General features: G+C 38.4%; 1 protein-coding gene across 1 annotated transcript in view; it reads right to left on the bottom strand.

The window, feature by feature from the left end:
- GLDC (glycine decarboxylase) overlaps nt 1–25891 on the bottom strand; it is a 54331-nt gene extending 28440 nt beyond the window's left edge. Inside the window, exons 1-6 of the mRNA XM_070742572.1 lie at nt 25385–25891; nt 24278–24356; nt 8475–8610; nt 2535–2699; nt 1373–1450; nt 1026–1173 (exon numbers count right to left, since the gene is read on the bottom strand). Of these exons, the coding sequence (XP_070598673.1) occupies nt 1026–1173; nt 1373–1450; nt 2535–2699; nt 8475–8610; nt 24278–24356; nt 25385–25675 (897 nt within the window). The 5' untranslated portion in view covers nt 25676–25891. The remainder of the gene's footprint in view (nt 1–1025; nt 1174–1372; nt 1451–2534; nt 2700–8474; nt 8611–24277; nt 24357–25384) is intronic.
- Between the last annotated feature and the right edge of the window lie 290 nt (nt 25892–26181).

Genomic DNA, 26181 nt, shown 5'->3' with positions numbered 1-26181 from the left:
TCCATATCTCTATCAAGTGACTTTAGGCAGCTTACGATATTATAAATAACAGAATAAAACAATTATAGGATTAAAACATTAGACATTAAAACCAGAAATTTTTAAATTAAGATAAAAATGGATAAAAGCCAATGCATCGATAGGATGGAGATGAGATCTTGTACTAGTCTACTAGTCACCTTCAAAGTGAGGTGCCACTATCAGAGCTCCAAACTTCCCAAAGGCCATGTAGATTAGATCCTTAACCCCTAGGCCATGGCTTACTGGAACCGAGCGGTGGAAGTGGTAGATAAACAGGCACACCTGCTTGCTGCTCTCTCCCCCACACCGCCAGTCCACAAAGCCGGAAAGGTTGGGGAACAGTTGATATCATGGAAGTTGTTCCCAGAACAATATGTATTAATTTTAATAGCAGTCACATGACTGCCATAAAGGCATAACATTATTTTTCCAGCACCGTTGTAACTTCAAATGATTCCTACATAAAGTAGTTGTTATGTGAGAACTACCTACACAGATAAGTTCTATTGTGATCAAATTGATATTGGGAGTTTTGTAGGGCTATAGAAATGCTATGAATTCAATAACTTACTAGATTGGAAAAGCTGACATTCATTCATTCATTCATTCATTCATTCATTCATTCATTCGATTTTTATGCCGCCCTTCTCCTTAGACTCAGGGCGGCTTACAACATGTTAGCAATAGTACTATTTAAACAGAAATAGGCTATTGCTCCCACAATCCGGATCCTCATTTTACCCACCTCGGAAGGATGGAAGGCCGCCCCGAGTTTTCGGAGAGGGGCGGCATATAAATCCAATAAATCTAATCTAATCTAATCTGAGTCAACCTTGAACCGGTGATGAGATTTGAACCGCTGACCTTCAGATCTACAAGTCAGCTTCAGTGGCCTGCAGTACAGCACTCTACCTGCTGCGCCACCCCGGTTCATTGACCTAAGGTACATTTACACTGCCAGACATAAATATGGAAGTTGGAAATACTCTTATTGCTTCAATTACCCCATTCTGATGGGCTTGATCAACCAAGCCTGTAAAGTCTTCTACCTTTCCCTCAGTGTCTGGGTACTGGAATAAGACACCACTGACATCTTTACCACTGAAATCCATCTCATGAGGTAGCTTCAACTCTACATTTATGCCAGTGTATCTGGAAAGCAAAAATGAAAAACCAAGACAAATTCATTTCTCAGTAGCGAATATTAAATGAAGAATTAAAGGTCAGCTTGATTGCCTTCAATTGCAATTGTTTCAAGTAAAATACAATAGTTAATTTGATTAAAGCAGACTACATTACAAAATAATTTCAAGCAGATGGCTCATTTAATTTTTAAAAAATCGATATTTACTTTGCTCTGGTCTGCACCACAGCTATCGTCTGAGGATGGCATCTGATGTCGACATAAAACGTGTTTCGCTTATTATGCCTGTTGGAAGGAGAAAGTGATAAAATTATTTCAGAATGAGTCATAAAAGTTCACTCTAAACTGGTACATTTCCACAGCTTGTTATTATACAGACAAAAACCTTGTTTTTAATTGGCTTTGGCATCTCCTGATCTAAAATTCAAGTTTCTATTCCCAGAAACTTTGGAAAAGGGAAACAAGTTCACAATCTACCAAAGTCCACAAAAGAGAAATGACTATGGAGTGAATCATGATTTTCTTATGAATTCTGAGAGGATTACATAAATATCTAGTTCTAACAGGGGCGATGAACTGTGTTAACCAAACAGTGTATCCTGTCCTACAGTATATCTTTGAACAACAGATGTTGAGAATGGAAGGAACAGAGGAAAAAATATTACCCCATACATTATTTTCCAAGAAATATGGTTTCCCACAAATTATCAATGGCCACTGCAAATATTAATCTTCCTTTGGTATTTCTCTCTCATGTTATCATTTAGATCAGGAGTATCAAAACTTGTCAATTTTAAGAATGTGGACTTTAATATGTCGGAAGAAGACCCCTTCGGAAACAGGCAATAGTGAGAACTGGTTTATTGAAATCGGTCGGCAGAACTCAGCCGCAACTAACATGACAGCTATTTATACAGGAACTTTGCTGACAGAAACACCAATCATATAACCGTATTATGCCCGCCCAAACAGGGCTTCCCCAACAACAGCCAATGGCTGCAGGGAAGGTTTTACCCAATCAGATCTGCTGTGGATACATAACAGACTTCAACTCCCATAATTCCTTAGGCAGCGTGGGGAATTCATGGAAGTTGAAGTTCACAAGTCTTAAAGTTGACGAGGATGGACACACCTGATTTATAGTATAGGCCTATGGCCTGTTTTCAGGCTCTTTCATATAATTAAATCTTCAAGGGTGTCCGCAGATTGTGAGGAAACACTCAAGAAGGCAGCCAGGATTGTTTTTAGGTACATCTTGACTTTTTGTTTTTTGGCAATCTTGTGCCTTATGGACAGCCTTGCCTCCAACGCTAAACTTCTGAGGAACTTTACATCCTCCAAAAGCAGCCTTATGATCTGAGGTTGTTACCTGTGACACAACTGCATGGCTTCTGCTGCTGCTGTTCCTTCATCCAGCAAAGAGGCATTAGCTACATCCATCCTTGTGAGATCACACACCATTGTCTGATAGTTCAACAAGCTCTCCAGCCTGCCCTGGGAGACTTCTGGCTGATAAGGGGTATACTGAGTCACCCTAGTAAAAGCAACACATGTTCCCCATTAAGCTTTTCTCCACACAAAGAATACTACAGAACCATACAGATAATCCTGTGAATTTCCCCCCATATTACAACTTTTCTTGCCACTGTGGTTAAACTGTCTGCAATTGTCAAAATAGTAGCTTAGTTAAGTAAATCTGTTTCTTCCTATTGACTTTGCTTGTCAGAAAGTTGCAAAGTGGGATCATATGATTCCAGAATACTGAAACCGTTATAAATACACGCCAGTTGCCAAGCATACAAATTTTGATCATGTGACCACAGGGCTACTAAAAACTGTCCTAAATGCGACAAACTGTCATTTTTTTGAGTGGATTCTAATTTCAAACAGTCACTAAACAAATGATTGTAAGTTAAGGGTAGTTCTAGTATTACCTAGCAATCTCTCTCAAAGGGATGGAGAAATATTTAATATCATTTGACAACATTGGTTGTTGCAAATATAATGTCAAAGAAATGCCAACAGAAAGTACGCATGAATCTTAATAATTCTAATAATTATGTTGCTATATAGAAAACACCCTCTGAATTTAAGGGCCAAATATTCTTTATTAGCCCAAGAGCACAGGATTGTTATTGTGAGGATAAATTAAAGGTCCTGAAGGAGAAAGACACATAGCTATAATATAAAATCAGAAGTTATATAAGTAATCCTTTTAATGTATTGATTTATTTATATAAAAATTATACATTGTGTAAGAATCTTGCTGTTACCTCCCAGAGTGTGTACAGCAGTGTCGGAAGTGCTCACAGCACATAAAGGTCTTTTCTTGATATGTGCAGAGTATAAAAATTACAAATACTTTCATTTACAAATGAAAATGCTTTTTATACCTCTTCCTACGGAGTCTTGTGTGAGGGCTACACACAGTGAAGGGCTACCAAACTTTTTACTACCACACTGCGGGCGTGGCTTATGCAGGATGCCCTGCATTTTCTTTCAACATCGTTCAGTGCAAATTGGGTGCTCTGGGGTGGAGCTCCATTTTCTCTACCCCACTGCGTTCCCCACCATTCGGGCAATATCCCACTCCTGGCTACACATCATTGAGACTGCAATGAAGTTTAGAGTACAAGCAAACAAAACCCCAAAGTATTATAGCTTGAAATACTGTTGATTGATTCAGGAGCTCTTACTACAATAGTAAGAGAGTAGTAAAAGATCCTGATTTATTCAAGTTTTTTTATTTCCCTTGAAAGCACATATACACACAAAACACGGATTGTATTTATTATATATTTGGGTACTACTGGAGTAATAATTCAGAATCTTTATTGTCATTGAGGTTCTGGTGATTTCATATTAAATCATATTACATAAAAATAATGGAAAGTATTGCAGAGAAGCACTGTGCATAAAACACAGTAGGTAATACGGTTGTGTGTAGTGCTGCATCTGTTAGGAACACTGTAAACCACATGAGATTGTACATTAGCTGTGAAGAACCAGGGATTCTTCTGTTGGTTCACGCCTGGCGTTCTTCACAGGAAGTATATAATGCCCCCAAATGAATCAATTCATATGTTCCCCTTTGAACCTGGATCTCTTCCCTGCCTAGTTAAGATGGACTTATACTATTATCTAAGATCTGAGCGCAAAACTTAATCCTCCTAAAAACACTTCAATTTAAATATGTGGAACTATATCTTAACAATTTTCTCATGAAATATTACTGCATAGACCACTATTATTTATTGCAGAACAGATAAAAAATTGTGCAATGTAAGTAAATTAAATATAGCACATTTTTTTATTTTTTTATTTTAAATATATTTTTATTGATTTTGTAGATATGGTTACATAAAACAAGCATAAAACAGTGCACAGTGCGTGTGCCCATCACCGGACTGACAATAACTATCACCACCACCACCAATTGCGGGGGGTTCAAATATTTACTATATATTTCCTTAGCTCTACTTTGCATTTGTTATTATTGAAAGACTTATTGGAGTTTATTTTTCACATTTGCGTCACAGATTCTACTCAGCATATAACCTTTCACCTTATTCCATCGTGCCATCAGCTTCTCCAGTTTATTTTCATCAAAGTTGTTTAATCTTATTTCCATGATTTCAAAATGAATGTGATCCACCATGTACCAGTACTGTCCATTTTATAGACTCTTTCCAACCCAATACCATTACCGCTTGAGCGCTTTCCAGTGCTGCAGTTTTTATTTCTTTAAAATCTCTTAGTTCTCTTTGTTTAATTAATATTGCTATTTCTTTTGTAATTATCCACTTAATATTTAACATTTTATTTATTTCGTTCTGCACTTCCTTCCAAAATTTCTGAAGTAAATTAAATATAGCACATGAAAAATAAATACTGCACAAGCAAAAGACTGAAGGGTTTTTAGGGTTAAGTCTAGACTGAGAGTTGAGTCCCATAAGAAGCCAAGCATATTTTCAATTCTCTGCCCATTCATTTATGTTCATGTCACATCACTTACTAAATTAGCTCAGTTTCTAGGGCAACACAGTCTGAAGCCATTCAGAAACCCAGGCACAACTAGGTTGCTCGGTCTAACACAGCCCCATGACATTATGCCATTAACAATTGATTGTAGGTTATTGAGCCAAGCTATTTTTGTTTGTAGAATAAGCTTTTCCTGTTCTTTTCATTGTATATAAATAAAAACAACAGCTCGGAATAACTTAAAGGATCACATATAACCTTTCATTTTTTAACAACAAACTGTAATAATGTGGTATTATGAGAGGAAATCTATTCTCTTTAAGAAAAACAACACCATGAATAGCCAATGGCTATCTTTTATTCTCTGTTATCTTTCTTCTAAGTATAATTCTTTCACACTGCTGAGTTTCATGTAAATTTCATTGATCAACAACCAAAACAGGACATCCTCCAGAAGGACTATTGCTTGTGTTAACTGGGCCTCCAGTACAGATAAAGGTAAAGATTTAAAATGGGTTAAGATTTAAAAGGATTGCCTTAAAATGGGAGAACCTTGTAAGAAATAAGTCAGAATCTTTCTCTTGTATACATTCAAGCTGGAAGAGAGATGGCGGGCTTATTTTGTGACTTAGGATGTAAGCTTCTTAAAACCCACCTCTGTCGTCAGGCATGGGGGAACTGAGATATTCTTTCCCCCTAGGCTTCTACAATTTATGTATGGTATGTTTGTATGTATGATTGGTTTTAAAATATGGGTTTTTAGCTGTTTCAGTATTGGATTGTCGCATGTTGTTTTTACCACTGTTGTTAGCCGCCCCGAGTCCACGGAGAGGGGCGGCATACAAATCCAATTAATAATAATAATAATAATAATAATAATAATAATAATAATAATAATAATAATAATATTGTAATTTCTTGTTTCTTATTATGAGTATATAACCCATAATGTGCCAAGAAACACCTTTTTAAAAAAAAGCTGAATGAACTTGTTTTGAAAATTGTATTGAACTTGTTTTGAAAATTGCATCTGATCTCAGGACCAATTATAATGAAAATTAGAAATGCTTTGTAGATTCTAAAATTTGAAGTAATCCCAATTTGAGAAACAATGACTAGAATAAAGCTAATAAAGGGGAACAGAATGTGCTTGTATCAATGGGATATCTGATTTAAGTCTTCTGTATATCTTCTCAAAAACAAAATAAGGTTATTTTGCTTAACACCATGACCTATACAGTCAGATCTATACAATTAAAATGAAGGAATCATTCATCAAAAGCTGATAAAAATCTCTAACTGGCTGACAATTGTATTAGTTCCTCCCTCTCCGTATTATGCTTGGCAAAAAGGGGGACTTGTGTGGAAGGGTTACACCTTTGTTTGTGTGAAATTGTCCATGAGCTCCTGACCTGGGCACAAAGGCACCTTTGTCACTTTATAGCGGTGTACAGGAACTTCCACGCTGTCAATATTTTTATATACCAAATTTTCAGTCACATTTCCACCTTCGCCTAAGAAGCTCAATATTGCCACAGCTCCTGCCAGCTGACTAATTGGAGCATGCAAACACTGACATTCCAGCCTGCCCAACTGCCCCCCTTTTCTACGGGCTTTGCTGCTTTTGTTTTGTGGCAAGAAAAAAAAAGTGGTCGAGGGCCAAAACCATCCCTTGAATCCACCAAGGGATTGGCGCTTTGTCTTCAAGAAAGAGTTGAAGTGAGTTTCCTCAATATCTATAATGGCTGCTTTTTGGGGGCTGGAAAGAATTTCGGAGTAAATCACAACAGGCTTTCATCCCAGGCAGAGTAGGGGTAGGGCACAGGCAGGTCGCCCTTTTGGTTTGGGAAACAAATCATGCACAGGTACTCCTCAAGTTGCAAATACAATTGAACCCCAAATTTATGTTGCTAAGTGACACAGTTATCAAATGAGTTTTGCCCCATTTTATGACATTGCTTGCCATGATTGCTAACTGAATCACTGCAGTTGTTAAATTAGTAACTCAGTTGTTAAGAGAATCTGGCTTCCCCATTGTCTTTGCTTGTCAGAAGTTGTAAAATGCTAATACAGTGTTCCCTCAATTTTCGCGGGTTCGAACTTCGCAAAAAGCCTATACCATGGTTTTTCAAAAATATTAATTAAAAATCTTTGCGGTTTCCCCCTCCCCCATACCACGGTTTTTCCTGCCCAATGACATCATATGTCATCGGCAAACTTTTGTCCACCTTTAATAATTTTTTTTAAAAATAAACTTTAATAAATAAATATGGTGAGTAATAATCTAAATGGTTGCTAAGGGAATGGGAAATTGTAATTTAGGGGTTTAAAGTGTTAAGGGAAGGCTTGTGACACTGTTCATAGCCAAAAATAGTGTATTTACTTCCACATCTCTACTTTGCGGAAATTTGACTTTCGCGGGCGGTCTCGGAACGCATCCCCCGCGAAAATCGAGGGAACACTGTAATATAATCCCGGGACAATCGAGGGAACACTGTAATATAATCCCGCGAAAATCGAGGGAACACTGTAATATAATCCCGGGACACTGCACGTATCATAAATATGGGTCTGTTGGCAAGCATCTGAATTTTGATCATATGACCATGGGATGCTGCAATGGTTGTAAGTGAAAAATAGTCATTAATTCCAATGCATACTAAATGAACTGTTGTAAGTCAAGCACTGCTTGTACTCTAAACTTCATTGCAGTTTCAATGATGTGTAGCCAGGAGTGGGATATTGCTCGGATTGGGGGGGGGGAGCGCAGTGGGGTAGAGAAAATGGAGCTCCACCCCAGAGCACCCAATTTGCACTGAACGATGTTGAAAGAAAATGCAGGGCATCCTGCATAAGCCACGCCCGCAGTGTGGTAGTAAAAATTTTGGTAGCCCTTCACTGTGGGTAGCCCTCACACAAGACTCCGTAGGAAGAGGTATAACAAGCATTTTCATTTGTAAATGAAAGTATTTGTAAATTTTATACTCTGCACATATCAAGAAAAGATCTTTATGTGCTGTGAGCACTTCCGACACTGCTGTACACAGAGAAATACTCTGGGAGGTAACAGCAAGATTCTTACACAATGTAAATTTTTTATATAAATGAATCAATGCATTAAAAGGATTACTTATGTAACTTCTGATTTTATATTATAGCTAGGAAAATAGCAAAAAAAAATAATTAATAGTTGCCTTTTATCTCAGGACCTCTTTTCAACCACTGGAAATTAGAATTGTGGTGTTCAAACATTGTCCAGCATGTTGACATGGGCAATGCAATCTGTGTGTGTGTGTCTGTATGTTTAATGATAAAAATGGTACATTACCATCCAGCGTTCTCCAACAAATTCCTTGCAATTGCTGGAGGGACTGAGCAGTTGTAATAACCCATGCCAATATAAGATCTCCAGATTTTATTCTTGCTGGCAATACTGTATAAAGTTTCAAGAATTTCATTTTCACCTAGGAAGAAATGTGTAGAAAATATTGTGTGAAGATTTCAATGAAGGTTAAACACGTCAAAGCTTTTTGCACCACATAGCTTATTTTCATGGCAATACATATCATAATGTTCAGCAACATGAGTTGACTTCCTCTTCCTTCATTTTCAACTATCTGCTTATTTTGCCTGTTTCTCATTTTGAAATTTACAGAAATGGGTGATTATTCACAATTATTGTAACTTACGCAGAACTTTTCCGTTATATTTATTCTTTGTGAGGAGTAGTGCAACAACATGGTTTTCAAGAGCTTTTTGAGGTCAAAAGTATACTTAAAATATTTAACTACATTTTTAAAGGCGCTATATTTATTTTATTTGCATTCTCACATACATCACGTAGTTACCTTGCACCAATAAAAAGCAAACCAACTATTTTATCTCACTTGAGATGTTTCAGCAAGTTCTTACATTTTACACTTCTTCTTTATGTCTATTTGACATGAATCATAGCTGTGTAGTCCCCTTTCCTCCTATTTTCCTTCATAGCAAGAATCCTGGGTGTCACATTTGTCATCCCCAAACCCCCAACACTTTACCCTTAGATTATCTACGGTTGACCTATCCAGATTCCTAAGAGGTCAGTAAGGGGCGAGTACAAGTGCACTAGAGTGCCTTCCGTCCCCTGTCCTATTGCTCTCCTATATAGAAACATAGAAACATAGAAGTCTGACGGCAGAAAAAGACCTCCTGGTCCATCTAGTCTGCCCTTATACTATTTTCTGTATTTTATCTTAGGATGGATATATGTTTATCCCAGGCATGTTTAAATTCAGTTACTGTGGATTTATCTACAACGTCTGCTGGAAGTTTGTTCCAAGGATCTACTACTCTTTCAGTAAAATAATATTTTCTCATGTTGCTTTTGATCTTTCCCCCAACTAACTTCAGATTGTGTCCCCTTGTTCTTGTGTTCACTTTTCTTTTAAAAACACTTCCCTCCTGGACCTTATTTAACCCTTTAATATATTTAAATGTTTCGATCATGTCCCCCCTTTTCCTTCTGTCCTCCAGACTATACAGATTGAGTTCATTAAGTCTTTCCTGATACGTTTTATGCTTAAGACCTTCCACCATTCTTGTAGCCCGTCTTTGGACCCGTTCAATTTTGTCAATATCTTTTTGTAGGTGAGGTCTCCAGAACTGAACACAGTATTCCAACTGTGGTCTCACCAGCATTCTATATAGCGGGATCATAATCTCCCTCTTCCTGCTTGTTATACCTCTAGCTATGCAGCCAAGCATCCTACTTGCTTTCCCTACCGCCTGACTGCACTCCTATACCTTTCTTCTATTCCTATATCTCTTCTTCTATTCTTTCATTGATATATTCTATTACTATATCTTCTTTTCTATTATTTCTTAGATATATTTTACTATGAGTATCTCCTCTATAACCTTCATCATGTATTTTACTATATGTATATAGATATATACCCACTAAAACCCCCATTGTGTATTGGACTAACTAACTAACTAACTAACTAACTAACTAACTAACTAAATAAATAAATAAATAAATAAATAAATAAATAAATAACTAAATAAAACATTAGGGTGAGAGTATATAGTCACCTCGTAAACTGTGCTGGTTGAACTAGATTTTAATTGCCTCCAATAGCACAGCTTGTTATGTCAAAAAATTAACAAGTCTTTCAGCACATCCATTTACAAAAAAGTGTGATTTGGGGAAAATGCTTTATTAATTTAATTTTATTTCATTGGTAAACTGATTTTATTTCATTGATTTCATGTGGTGTAGTCATTAAGGAATGGATGAAACTCAAGGAAATTCAAATTCTAGGACGCTATGCATGTGGTCTCAAGCTTCTAATGAAAGGTAGGATAAATCAATAAATAACATTTATACTTATCCATAGCTAACCTTAACACATAGCCCCAATTAGTATGGATTTTAACACAAAATCTTTCTTTGTGTGGATTTGGACATCATTCTTTTTGTCCTTGATGCAGGCCATTGACCACTGCAGCAGTATCTCTGGGCTCCTAATGCCTATTTATGCCTGCATTCTTTCAGGAGAATTAAAGGAACTGTCCTATACAAACATGACCAGAATTTTTTGGGGGTGGGTGGTGATGGTGAAGAAACGATGCCACAATATTTAGATTTTTATAAAGAGCATAAATGAGAAGCTCTGATACGACATGAATCTTGTTATGAATCATGGCTAGTAATGGTGTAGTCTTTATTTTAACTATTAAAATTATTATCTGCCATCATTATTCCCAGGGCACCTGCAGAGTGTGGCAAAGAAAATTAAGGTGGTGGTGGTTGTGATGTTATGATCAAAGTTCCTTTTTCCCCCCAATTTTTTTTCAAATTGGTTTTTTGAATTTTTTCACACTTGTGCAACAAACATGAAAAACTACCAACATTTTGGTTCCCCTGTCAAAATGCCATCTGTTGCCATCTTGATTTTTTTCATCACACCCGTTGGGTACCCCAGACCATTCCAATACACATGTTTAGAAGTAAGTAGGAGTGCTTCTATTGTCCAATTATGGCACAAATTGTGCCTAGGACACTTGTACTAGTCAATGATGGAAATAAACATGTTAATGGAAACTAAAGATTTGGAAGTGAGATCCTCCTCATAAGACAGTAAATAACCCAGGTGGTAATCTACAACACTCCGTGGCCTGCATTGGCTGCCAATCAGTTTCCGGTCACAATTCAAAGTGTTGGTCATGACCTTTAAAGCCCTACATGGCATTGGACCAGAATACCTCCGGAACCGCCTGCTACCGCACGAATCCCAGCGGCCGATAAGGTCCCAAAGAGTTGGCCTTCTCCGGGTCCCGTCGACTAAACAATGTCGTCTGGTGGGCCGCAGGGGAAGAGCCTTCTCTGTGGTGGCCCCGGCCCTCTGGAATCAACTCCCCCCGGAGATTAGAACTGCTCCCACCCTCCTTGTCTTCCATAAACTACTTAAGACCCACTTATACCGCCAGGCATGGGGGATCTGAGACACCTTTCCCCCAGGCTTATTATAATTTATGTTTGGTATGTATGTGCTGTTTGGTTTTTAATTATGATAGGGTTTTTAGTTTTTTTTAATATTAGATTTGTGCCTGTATAATATTCTTTTTATCGTTGTTGTGAGCCGCCCCGAGTCTTCGGAGAGGAGCGGCATACAAATCTAATAAATTATTATTAATTATTATTATTATTAATTTTACCAAACATGACAGGATTCCCCCCCCTCCCGAATGGCAGAATCTATTCAGGTTATCAATCATTAGCATGCCATCAACACAAATTTCAAGGATTAAACCACAAGAGGAAATCCATAGTTCGAAGACTGTATCATTTTTGTGGCAGATGTAGTAGATACTGAATTTTTTTTTAAAAAAAGTGAGCAGAAAATTTATTTGAAATTACGATGATACATATTTCTAAAGAGTGACACAGGCAAGAATAGCTTCACAGAAATGTCAAATAGGCTGTATAATGGGAACTATGCAAATAATTCAGTTCGATGTACAGTATTAATCAAACTAGAAAACCATCAATGCATCACTGATTCTGTTCTGGAAGATGATTTTGATATGTGTGCAATTGGAATCTTTATCCTAAGTGTTTTCTTGTGGTAATCATTTTGGACTTTCCTGTCCTTTTTGTACTACTGAACTCATATTAATAGAACATTAATTCCGTACCAGTTTTACAACACAGCTGTTGCCTAACGATTTATATCTTAAGATAACAATTATGCAACTAATCAGTTCCTTCTACTTTTAAGCTAATAAGTTAATATAATTTTATGCCTCCAGAGTTTTGTACTTTAAGACTCATCAGCTTTAGTCAGCTCAACCAATAGCAGATAACTTGTCATTTGTGATCGAAAATGGAGCTTACCTTCTTATACCCAAAAGTTAACATTGTTTTTTGGGGGGAAGAAGGGGTGATTATATTTTAACTTTTTGTTTCAAAAGAAAAAGGTTCACTGAATCTTGAGGCACAGCAGTATAATACCGACGAGGTTCCAGATAATTTTTGGGTTGCACTTGAACTCCAAATGGCCATTAAACAATGTTTGAGCATGTACATGCATGCCTACACCCATAATGCAATGCACTCTCCCTGTGAATGCGCATAAACTCTCCCTGCGTTCCTCCCGCGCATGCGCACAGACCTCATTGAGGCCTCTGGATTTCAGGTAGTCCCATTGGGCCGTTTTTCATTCTCCCCAGGCTTTGGAGTCTTTCTTGAAGCCTGGGGAGGGTGAAAACAATCCAAACCTCTGGTAGGCCCATTGGGGCCATTTTTTTGCCACCCAGATTCCAGAGGCTTTCCTGAAGCCTGGGGAAGGTGAAAACGGCCTCCCCCCGTCCTCCAGAAGGCTGAAAATCAGCTGGCCAGCATACACATGCACACTGGAGCTGACATAGGGCAACACCTTGAAAAGGGTTCGGAAACTTCAGATCGTGCAGAATGCAGCTGCGAGAACAATCATGGGCTCCTCTAAATATGCCCATGTCACACCAACACTCCGCAGTCTGCATTGGTTGCCGATCAGTTTCCGGTCACAATTCAAAGTGTTGGTTAAAAAGCCCTTCATGGCACCGGACCAGATTACCTCAGGGACCGCTTTCTGCCACACGAATCCCAGCGACCAGTTAGGTCCCACAGAGTGGGCCTTCTCCGGGTCTCGTCAACTAAACAATGTTGCTTGGCGGGACCCAGGGGAAGAGCCTTCTCTGTGGCGGCCCCGGCCCTCTGGAACCAACTCCCCCCAGAGATTAGAATTGCCCCCACCCTCCTTGCCTTTCGTAAACTACTTAAAACCCACCTCTGCCGCCAGGCATGGGGGAATTAAGATTTCTTCTCCCCCTAGGCCGTTACAATGGTATGCATGGTATGTTTGTATGTGTGTTTGGCTTTCTATATTAAGGGGTTTTAATTTGCTTTTAGTATTGGATTATTATTGTATATATCTATGATTGCTGTTAGCCGCCACGAGTTTTCGGAGAGGGGCGGCATATAAATCCAATAAAACTTGAAACCTGAAACCTTGCGGGCCCTCAGATATGGCTCTGCGTGCCACCTGTGGCACATGTGCCATAGGTTTACCATCATGGGCCTAGGCTAAAGTACAAAACATTTGAAATCCCTTTGTAGGCAATATTTATCATATCACAAAACAGATATTGGCCTTTGATTATGTATCAACTTGAAGGAAACTGTAAACAGTGAACTGAATGTACTGAGAACTTGAAATCCAAGAATGCAGTAAACAATTTTAGGCAGGCTTTGGCAATAAGCCACCTGACTCAGCCTCCTTCTCTTAATTTTCTAGGGCGTCTGTTCCGAGGAAACATACTACAGCAAGCCCAATTTGCTGGGAATAGTTAGCTAATCATACAGGAACTCCATCTGGCAATTCCTTTTGCTAAATGCATGCCTGTTTTATTGGCCAAGAGTAATTGGACACACAATCGGAGTGTTCTGACCTTGCTTATTTTTCCTACCAGAAAGAATTGCATAACATGATCATAGCCTAGGCAATAATCTTAGGGTCCAAGAACAAAGTTCATTGATCTTTTGGCAATGCTTATTGGAATTAGAAGTCAGAGGGAGAAAAAAAAATACTGCACATTCAGTAGAATGTTAACTTTCAGGTACTGCCAGAAACAAGGTGCTACTTTTCCCTGGAAAGATGCCATCCATTTCTCATAAGACCTGAAGTACAGTGGCACCTCTACTTAAGAACGCCTCTACTTAAGAACTTTTCCAGATAAGAACCATTTTCTACTTAAGAACCCGAGCCCGGAAAAATTTGAGGAAATTTGAGAGTGGCATGAAGACCCGGCCAGTTTCCTGCCATTCCCCCTTTAATCCCGGCCATCTTGGGCTTTTCTGAGCCTTTCGGTGGCACTTAAAGAGGCTTTGGCAGCCCAGAGCGAACAGAACATTTTCCTTTCTCTGGCCCTTGGTGACTCCCTTGCACTCAGTGCAAGGTTGCCTCCCAGAGCATCTGGGCACAGAAAGGCAAAAGGGAGCGCTCACCTCACCTTCTTCCTTCGGCAGTGACTGTCCTCCTCCTCTTCTTCCTCCTCCTCCCCCCACCCAAATTCCGAGCTTTTATTTTTTTCCTAATGGGTTTACACACATTATTTTCTTTTACCTTGATTCCTATGGGAAAAATTGCTTCTACTTAAGAATGTTTCTACTTAAGAACCTGGTCATGGAACGAATTAAGTTCTTAAGTAGAGGTACCCCTGTATTTCTAAAACACATTATAATTACCATTCATTTTCGGTATGTTTTCATGTGTCAGCAGCCAATAATTACTTTTTTTATAATGCTAGAATTGTTAAATATTAACAAATTTTATTTTTACCATATGTTCCATCCATATTGGAAATATTTCTAATAATTCCATGGAAAAGACTAAATTAACACTGGATTACAAGTGTTCCTTACAATGGCAATTGGGAAAGGAAGTTCTGTTGCTAAATGATGCATTTGTAAAATGTGACTGATTCGCTTAATGGTGGAAATCCCCTGCATTGCCAGGTTATCATTGTTAAGCAAATCCCTTGGTCTTTAAGCAAGGCAACCTCCTTGCTTAAAGACTGAGCACGGAGACTCATCCCAGTGACTTGCCTGCCAGCATCCCGATTGACAGTCTGTAGAAGCCAACAGGGAAGGTTGCAAATGGCAAGTATGCGACCACAGGATGCTGCAACTGGTCATTTGTGTGAACCAAGTGCTAAGTGCTCACATTGCAATAACTGCTCATGTTCTGGGACTGGTTGTAATTACCGTTCATTCAGCCCTCTTGTAATTTCAAACAGTTGCTCAATGAATAGTCATAGGTCAAGGACCACCTGTAGAATTTCTCCTTTTGGATCCTAGAATGCAGCTTGGATTTTTAATAGACCTGAAAACTTCCATTCAATCCACGAAAGCAAGCAATAAAGACGGCAATCCAGCCCAATCATGCAGTAGGCACAGTTCCCATGCAATCTTCAAAGAAAGCTAGAATCTGCTGATTAGCTTTGCTAAAATTACATAAGCATTCAACAGAGGCGAGTGTTCTTAATCTACAACTCTTGGTGTAATAGACATAAAGAAACATGAGTCCATTAATATGCCAGAATTTTTCTAATTGTGGTCTTTCTCAACCATTTTGCAGTGCATAATTCTCATCAGTCTGACCCAGGGATATCTGGATGTACTATATGTTCAGTAACATAATTCACAAGATGGATGTACTGTTTTGTAAATGTGTGAATATAGTAACTTATTTATATTCATAATACTAAACCTCTATGCTGTGAAAGACATATAAAATAGCAGACCATATACCGGTAATCTTCCTTTGGTTTATGTCCCTTCCTCATGATTTGGAATACAGTAGTAGGAAATTCTGGTTTACATATTTAAGATGCTGAACTATCCTCCATCCTAGGAAATGTATTATCAAAGACATACAATTTCTATAACACACTGGTTTAGATTCCACTGCTTCATTAGAGAATTGACTAGAAAAACTTCCAGCTCTCTCCTTCAAGCTATCAAAGAATCTCTAATGAGACCACCTTCAGTTACATACAGAATGCGATTTTCATACTACTGACCAACTGACCCAGTTGAAATGAATGAACTCTGAAAGTTAGAAATAAATGAATGAAGCAACAAATGGTCAATGAGCCATAATGGATAACCTGAGCACTAGCTTCATTATATATTACATGAACGAAAGTGGTGTAGGTAATGTTTAGTGCTATTAATTCGATCCAAGATCATTTACTTCTAAGAATCATTTCACAGTAGTGGCTAAAAGTTAGACACCAGGAGATTCTGCATTCTAGTCTTGCCTTAAGCACAAAAGCAGCTAGGTGACTGGGTAAATTTCTCTATTTAGCAATAAGAAATGGTCAATGGCAAACCAATTTTGAAAAATCTTACCAAAAAAGCTGTACGGACTCAATGAATCAAGATAGAATCAAAGGCACAGGTGTGCTTTCTCTCTCTCTCATACACACACAAAACTATTAGCCCACAGAGGTTAAAATACTGGTTGGTCCACACCATTTATATTAAGTCTTATCAAATAATAATGCAATAAATAACAAGCTAGGAACAAAACAAGGCTGAGATACAGAGGGCAAAAGTTTCCCTTGGGACCTATTGAGATAGAGTTCATTTTCGAAAACTATACATTTCAGATATAAGAAACAAGAAAGGCACATCTTGAAAAGAAAAAAAAATAGACAGAAAAAACTGAAAAGTGAAGAGATTTTTACAACTTCAAACATTTTAACAAGAAACGTGTGCTTTGCATTCATAGTCTGTAATGTGCAGCCTTTAGAACTCTTTAATTATTAAATAAATCTAATTTGCAAAGCAATTTAGATATCAGCAGCTAAGAAAATAACTTAAGAAGTTCTGGTGATGTATCAGCCAGTGCTACAGGTCTGTTGGCCAGAAATAGGTGACAAGATAGGACATGCTAAATGGATTATGTGAATATTCTGCCCATAACATAAAATCTCCCAATTTTAGGGCACTAGTTTCAGATAATATTTCGGATTGATTTAATAGGAACTTCAACTGAAGTTTTAAGATACCTTTGTTGGTGTTACTGTATTTATCATATCATAGAGCAGACATTGGTCTTTATGCCTCAACTTGCAGAAAGCTATAAACAATGTACTGAATCCAAAGGAGTGTAAACACATATTATGAAATACTTGGCCATTAGCCACCTGACTCAGCCCATTTCTTCCTGCAATGAAGACAAAATGTACTGTAGTAAACCGACTATTTTGGAATTAGTTAAGTATTTATTCAGCAACTTCAGCTAAGAATTCACTTGGATTAATAAACGCCTGTTTTGACCTTGATTATTATGAGCCGAAGGAATTGCATAACATGATTAGAGGCAATGATCTTAACTTTGCTCATTGATCTTTGGCACTGCGCTATCAGAATTGAAAATGAGAGAGAGAAAAAGGGAATACAGGTAGTATTCCCAATCAAAAATTAGGCTCAACCACAATTGAGTCCAAAATTTCTGTTGCTAAGCAAGATAGTTATTAAATTAATTTGGCCCCATTTTTCTTGCCGCAGTTTTTAAATGAATCACCGCAGTTGTTAATTTACTAACATGGTGATTAAGTGAATCTGCTTCCCCTTTGCTGGTCAAAAATTCACAAAATATGTTCACATGGTACCGGAAGACTGCAACTGTCATAAATATGACAAGTGTCCAAATTTTGATCACATGACCTGAGGAAGCAGCAATGTCTCAGTGAGCCGCATTTTGGGGCCTTTTAAAAGGTCTTTTCCAGCCTTTTTTCTGCCCAATTTCAAGGATTTCTTTGGGGATTTTGGGGCCCATTTTTGAGGCTTTTTTTTCAGCCAATTTTTTGGGTTTTGTGGCCGATTTTTGAGGGGCTGCTTTGAGGCTTTTTTTGGCCCTTTCTTTGGGAACAAACGGTCCAAAAAGCCAAAACAAATGGGCCAAGAAAGGCCAACAAATGGACCAAAAAGTCTCAAAAACAAGATATAAAAAGCCTCACAGATGGGCTGAAAAAAGCCTCAAAAATTGACCAGAAAGAGCCTCAAAAATGGGCCAAAGAAGCCTCAAAAGGGGCAAAACCCCCTCAACAATGGGTTGAAAAAAGCCCCCAAAGTGGGCTGAAAAAGGCCAAAAAAACAAAAACCCTTGGCGTGTAGAGGCAAAAAACCTGCCAGCGGGTGGGCAGGGCTTCAGCAATATTCAGTTTATAAGACGCATGGACATTTTCACTCCTTTTTGGGAAACATAAAAATGTCTTACAGTCTGAAAAATACGAGTAGTTTTAAAAACACATTAGCATTGGCAGCCAGTTTATAAATATTAATAACTAAGCATTAATAGATAATAACTTTCCTTTAAAAGAATAAAACTGTTAAATGGTGACATTTTTTAACCATATGTCTCATAGACGTTGGAGATATTTCATAACAATTCTTAGGGAAAAAATCTATTGTACAGGTAGTTCTTGACCATTGAATTTCCAGTTGTGTTGAACGAGGGCTACTTACAATGAGTCCTCTGATTTCTGATCATCACAATATCCCTGCCATGATATGATTGTGATTTTTGGCACTCCTTGCTGGCTTCCCATAAATAATGTAAATGGAGAAGTTAGCAGGATGTTGAAAGTCACGGCCATGTGAACACCTCATTTAATAGCCTGCAGGTATCAGGCATGAACAATCATGAAAATTTTAATTAGTCATTTTATTGTTCAAACCTGGGAGTCTTCTCAGGGTATCAGTTTGCACCAGGGCTAGATTTGACTATGTTCCACAACATGGTGTGTGCCTGTGTCAGATTTTGCTATTTTATGCCAATGTAGAGATTCCAGGCGAATTCCCTGTTTGACTCCTTCCACTGGCTTAGCCAAGCACATTGTCCTCATTTAATGACAGCAACTGGGATTGCCATAAATTGAGGTCACTAAGCAGCATGGTTGTTGTGCTTTACTATCAATTGCTTAGCAATAGCAGTTCTGATCACAATTGTTATTGGTAACCAGGGTCTCCCTGTAATCAATTTAAATTATAATTTCTCATTCTGGGTACTACCATGCAGCTCAGATGAATAAAGTATTATAGACATAAAACCCACCATCCTGCTTCCATGAAAATAAGTAATATGACCACAATCTGGCCCAATTACTCAGTAAGCACGGTTCCTATGCAACTTTAAAAGAAAACTGGAATCTGCTGACAAGCTTTGCCGAAGCCACAAAATATTCAACAGAAGTTAATGTTCTAAATACACAACTCTTGGTTTTACAGACATAATAGAACATAACTCCATCAATATACTAAATTTTTTAATAAATATGGTGAAAGTGTATGCTAGTTTTTTTTCAACCAATTTCATCTTTTTTTCAATTTAATTAACTGGCAGATCAGTGCAAATAGAGTGTTCTGTGGATATATTTAGTCATTAATCTATGTTAGTAGTTGATAAACAAAATAAAGCTTAAGACAAAGTTAAAATGCAGTTATGAAACAGCCTAACATCTATAAGTGAGGTCTAGGATTCAGCCTACACTACATTATAATCCAAGCATTTAACTTATATTAAATACAATGACCTGTAAAATTACCCTGAAGTGATAATATCTAAATTCAAATGAATTGTGGTTATATAGCAGTTATATAGAATGCTATATGTGGTTATGTTGTGGTTATGTAGAATGCTTTGTGAAAGATTGGCCCATCGGTCTAATGGATCTTTTGGGCTGCTACACAAAACCTACAGAGTATGTTATAAATAAAAAGTAGTTTGTCTATGAGCAGCCTCTGGGCCTAGGCCAGTGATGGCAAACCTTTATTTCCTCAGGTGCTGAAAGCGCTATTGCGCATGAGTGTCCACGCTCATGATTCAATCCCCCCATGTGCCACACCCCCTTGCACATGCACATATGACCTCCCATGCGCCCCCCCATATGCATATAAGACCCTGCCTCACCTGTTTCCTAAATTCCGTTAGGCCTAAGAGGCCCGTTTTTGGCCCTCCCCAGGCTCCAGAAGCTTTCTTGGAGACGGGAGGGCAAATATGCCCAGCTAACCCTACTGGAGGTCCCTCAGAAACCGAAAACATCCTCCCAGAGCTTCCATGCAAGCCAAAAAATCAGCTGGCCAGCACGCTAGGGCAACAGCTTGCATGTCAGCAGATATGGCTCTGTGTGCCACCTGTGGCACACATGCCACAGGTTTGCTATCACAGGCTTAAGCTGAATTTGAGTGACCAGAATATCTAATCAGAGGTAGAAAATGAAATGGAAACCATTCTACAATACATTATTCTCATCAGTCTGACTCAGGGATAGCTGATATAAGGACACCATGTTCAGTGACATAACCCACAAGATAGATTTATTGAAAAATTCAGTATTATTTATTACTTGGCATTATTTAAATGCCAAAGTAACCCCCATCCTAAGAAAACTGCCATACAAATGAGCAATGTGGTTGGAAAGAGACAATGGTGTTGATTCTATTGCTTCATTAAAAAGGGATGCCTACCAAAACTCCCAATTTTTCTTTCATATCCTGGGATCCCTGATGAGACCACCACCTGTTGCAGAACATAGTTAATTTCATAGAACTGACCAGTTGACCCAGATAGAATATGTGAACTCTGAAAATTGCAAATAAAGGAAGCAAAAAATGGCTAATCTTCCCTAACAGATAATCTCACCACTGGGTTCATTTTATAAAACGCCAAAGAAACTACATTATGTTTAGTGTTACTAATTTGATATAGACTCATTTAACCTTGGCCTGCAGAGACTAAAATGCAGGTTGGTTCTCTAGCTATATTAAGCATTACAGAAGACCCAGGCTTGGGATTAAATAATGCTGAAGCATAGACAAAAGAAGTCCCTTTTGGGTAATATTGAAATACAGTGGATTTAAATATTTATCAGTATTGGTTGTATGGTTCAGTTAAGGAAGAAAGAAATGTGCAATGTAAACAGAATGACCAGAACTGAAACTAAAAAATGGAAGCTTTTCACAACTTAAAATATATTTTTTTTTAAAAAGAAGTGATAGTTGTGCTTCATTTATTAGATTAGATTTATTGGATTTATATGCCGCCCCTCTCCGCAGACTCGGGGTGGCTCACAACAATGGTAAAAACAGTACATAGTAACAAATCTAATATTTAGCAATCTAAATTACAGTTTTAGGTTAAAAAGTCCACAAAAGAAACCTCAATACATAAAAAACAAGCACACAATCAATCATACACCAAATTACATGGGCAAGGGGGAGATGTTTCAATTTCCCCATGCCTGACGGCAGAGGTGGGTTTTAAGGAGTTTATGAAAGGCAAGGAGGGTGGGAGCAATCCTAATCTCTGGGGGGAGCTAGTTCCAGAGGGTCGGAGCCACCACAGAGAAGGCTCTTCCCCTGGGTCCCGCCAGACAACATTGTTTAGTCGACAGGACCCGGAGAAGGCCAACTCTGTGGGACCTAACCGGTCGCTTGGATTCATGCGGCAGAAGGCGGTCCTGGAGATATTCTGGTCCGATGCCATGAAGGGCTTTAATTTATACTCTGGAAATGCACACATTTAGATACTCAGCATATTTAGTGAAATACCAATAGAACTATGAGGTCCTTGATCTACAGCACTGATGATATTACCTAGTTCAGTAATGAAATGTCTACAAGAAAACAACGAAGCTCAGAAAGCACTAAGGATGTTCTTGCAAATAGATGCCAACAGCTTAACAAGGTTAACTTAGCGGGTACCAATGGTATCTCAGGAGATCAAATATTGTTCGCTAATAATATGGAAGTCTAGCTTAGGACTTAAAGAAATTTGGTTTTAAAGATGGTTTAGAAATATTATAAATATATAAAATACATCAAATCTTCTTGAAGACCACACCCATGTTATACTAAGTCATACATTATTTATCACGAACCATAATATTCCTCCTTGACTTCTTTACTAGTAGCAAGCTATATTAATTCTTCACTTTAAAAAAAATAACATTAAATCTTGGAATTCCTACTTCTTCATAGCTCACTGGACATGTGTACCCTCCCCCATTTGATAGAAATGGCTATATTTTATGCTAGAAAGAGGTATCTAAATACCCTCAATATTATATTATTCCTACTGTATCTGGTCAGCATAAATTCATTTGATCACTAACTGGCAACAACATTTTATGATGATGATGATGGTGGTGATGATTATTATTTGTATCTCTTTACTGCCCATCTAGTAAATGTCTGGATTTCTGCCTTGATATGGAAGATCTAACGTTGCAGGTATTTTATGAATTCATTAAATAATGTTTCTCTTGAAAGTCATTTAGCCATATTCCTTTAAATATTAACATTCAGTTTTTCCTTGTTTTGAAGATTCCAAACATACTTTCAGAGATTACTGATTATTCAGTCACAAAAAGAAAGGTAGCTTATTTTAAAAAAAGCTTCATTGGAATAAAGATGCAAATTTACTAGGCAATACAGTACTTTTTCATCACACATGGATTCTTTACTTTGTGTTTCCCTTTTGATTGTATCACCTCTCTGGCTCTTTCATTCTGGCTGCAGCTTCTGTTCTGTGATGTCATCAAAAGGAACCAGATTGAACTAGCCAGGAACTTGACAAAAGCTGCCGGGCCTAAAGTTTATCCTCAAATTGCTGATGAGCCACATCAAAAGCAGAACAAGAGACTTAAAAATCCCTTTTATGTTACATACCAAAATATTATCAAAAATAAACTCCCAGCAAGTCATGCTGCATGAAATACAGTAGTCTTCTGGGTATCTAAAAGCCACAGTACAATTGTATTTATTGTCTACAACTTCAATTTATCAATTTATGCTATAAAGTGCCAGGAAAAAAAAAATTTGTTAAGAGACCATTTTACATTATGCAAATAAGAGTTAATATTGTTTTTCCAACTTTTTCTCTTCTTCTCCATAGAAATTAATTTGTGTATAAATGAATTCCATTCCAATCAAAAGTATTCTAATTGTTTTGAAAAAGTATTCTGTACTTAGTGAAGTAAGATGTTCTGAAATATAACTTATATTTATAAGTTATATTTTTGGAATTGTTTGTAGGCAGCCAAAATATAAAGATTCCCTCAAGCAGTTTTCTCTCTAATTTTATAAAAGGGGGTTGTAACTATATAGAAAGGGTTTGCTCTTTTCTCATTTCCCAGACTAAACTATAGTTTTGTGATTTCCTGGCTATGTTCCAAGTATTAATTGGATAGGTAGGATATAGGCAGCTTTTGTGGTTAAATGTTGCTAGTATTTGCAATAACACCAGAAATAGATACAATATTCAAGATAAGATATTCAAATCCAAACTCCCAACAGTGGCAGTGTCTTTTGTGTGGCTATTTTTAAACAACATATATTTAAAATATTATCCTCCTACCTGGCAATCCTGAATGCATATAACAATAAACCTATGCCTAGAGCCCAAAAGTGACTCAAGTAACAATACTGTACAAGGAAGATTAATTCATTTCAGAAATATATTTCCGAAATACTTAATCCACACTTGGCTACGTTATAGTTCTTTCATAGTTTCTTTTAAATCTTTTTTAAAAGCTCTCACATTTTACTTCTTCCTCTGCTTTCCTAAATAAAATTTTCCGTAGATTAGAAGCAATAAATATCTCCACGATACTGTATTTAGATATAATTATAAGAACGTTGAAGACTAACTTAATGCCTTTGTATATTTTTATTGGAAGTTCTGAAATCACAATCGGATCTTGCTATGAACATTAAACTGCAACTAATATAGATGAGATAATGTAATTTTCCTATAAACTTTAGTGGCTAATTACTGTAGATTACATGCAGGGGGGAGGAGATTTTAATTTGGATGTTTATAGCATCCATGTGGTTGCTAAGAGTCAACACTGATTTGATGGCACATAACCATAAGTGTACCAGTGTGCCTACTTTCCCTGTTATAATGTTTCCCTCTTATTAGTACCCATCTCTTGTATATAAACAGTGTTATATCTACGTATATTACCAATACATACTTGACAAAATAAAATAAATAAATAAAATAGCAATTGTGTGAAAAGGCCACTTACATATATGGTCATCCATCTTCAGAGGCCGTTGCAAGCGGATATTAGCAGGAATTGTTCTATTGATCAACTCATCAATGGTCTAAAAATACAAGGGATATATCAAAGCATCATAAGAATCAAGTTTAGACCTCCACTTCTTGACAGATTCACAGGGAAAGAGGCTAAAGTGAGGCATGGTAAAGGACCATAAAAGAGGTTTGAGAAATGTTCATCAAACCTCTCCACTAACAAAAAGGGATTTTGTGAAATTCAATCCCCATTCTTCCTCCTTGTCTCCCTCTGGAATGGAGATTAGTGGATGTGACATGGTAGAAAATGATGGAGGGTTGTGCCTCGGAGGGAGAAGGATGTAAAGACAAAGCAAAGCAGGTGCTGATGAAGGGGGAATGTTAGGGAAACTATGGGGGGGAGGGAGAGAAGGAAGGAAGGAAGGAAGGAAGAGCAAAACAAAAAAAGAAAGAAAAAAGGGAGCGCAAAAGAAAAGAAAGGAAGTAAGGAAAGAAAAGAAAGAAAAGAAGGAAGGAAGGAAAGAAGGAAAGAAAGGAAGAGCAAAAGAAAATAAAGGAAGGAAGGAAAGAAGAAAGAAGATAGGAAGGAAGGAAGGAAGGAAGAGGGAGGGAGAGCAAAAGAAAAGGAAGGAAGGAAAGAAGATAGGAAGGAAGGAAGGAAGGAAGGGGGAAAGAAAGAAAGGAAGGAAGGAAGGAAAGAGGAAGAGAGAAAGAAAAGAAAGGAAGGAAGGAAAGAAGAAAGATGATAGGAAGGAAGGAAGGAAGGAAGAGGGAGGGAGAGCAAAAGAAAAGGAAGGAAGGAAGGAAAGAAGATAGGAAGGAAGGAAGGGGGAAAGAAAGGAAGAAAGGAAGGAAGGAAAGAGGAAGAGCGAAAGAAAAGAAAGGAAGGAAGGAAAGAAGAAAGAAGATAGGAAGGAAGAAAAAAGGGAGGGAGAGCAAAAGAAAAGACATGAAGGAAGGAAAGAAGATAGATAGGAAGGAAGGAGAGACAAAGGAAGGAAGAAGGGAGTGAGAAGACAGGAAAAAGAAAGAAAGAAAGAAAGAAAGAAAGAAAGAAAGAAAGAAAGAAAGAAAGAAAGCTCAAGTGGCGCTTCCTCACCGGCAGACCCACGGTCTGCAGCATCTCTTGCTTCTCTTTGTCCCCTGGACCGATGTGCCTCTCGGAAAAGTCATCGTGGCTGCCCAGGAGTTTCTCGATGTGCCTGGAAGAGGCGGCGGCGGCTCTCGCTCCGGGGTTGCTGCTGCTCCTTCTCACCCCAGCCAGCCTCAGCTGCTCCCGGCGTCCCCATCGGCCTGGCGGCTTCTTGCCTCCCCAGGCGCTGCCATGGTGCCCGTGCAGATTGGCCCCCCGACCCACCAGCCTCCCCCACCACTGGACGCAAGACTGCATGGTACCCAGAAGCCGACGGACCCGATTTCACCCGAGCGAAGTTAGTTCGCGCCTCGGAGAGACCCCGGCGACTCTTTCCTCCAAGGCCCCCCCGACCCTATTATAGCCCCCGAGCCGATCGTCAGCCGAAGGGGAGGGCTCTCTGGGCCCGCCCTGCCTCAGATCTCCCCGCCGAAGCCACCTGCCGAGAGGCTGCCCCCTCGCCAGCCAATGCGCGCTCCTCCCGGGGCTGGATTGGACAGGGCAGGACAGAACAGACGACGCGAAACTGGCTCTCGGCCAGTTCCTCTCAGTCAGGCGTTATCCTCGTTGTTTCTTCAGAGTGAAACGAGAGAGATGGTGACGGAGAGAGCATTGGAATAATCCTCCTTCTTTTCATTTTCTCTCTGTCCTCCGATCCCGATTTTTTGTGGCGATGTTTTCCACACACCACACTTGTTGCTGAAGGAAATAGACCTTAGTAACTCATTCGGCCAGAGGCAAATCTCCATAGCTGGTAGAAGGAT

This window comes from Erythrolamprus reginae, chromosome 2 (assembly GCF_031021105.1).
Source record: "Erythrolamprus reginae isolate rEryReg1 chromosome 2, rEryReg1.hap1, whole genome shotgun sequence".
NCBI lineage: Eukaryota > Metazoa > Chordata > Lepidosauria > Squamata > Dipsadidae > Erythrolamprus > Erythrolamprus reginae.
This window is presented reverse-complemented; position numbering and strand designations above follow the sequence as displayed.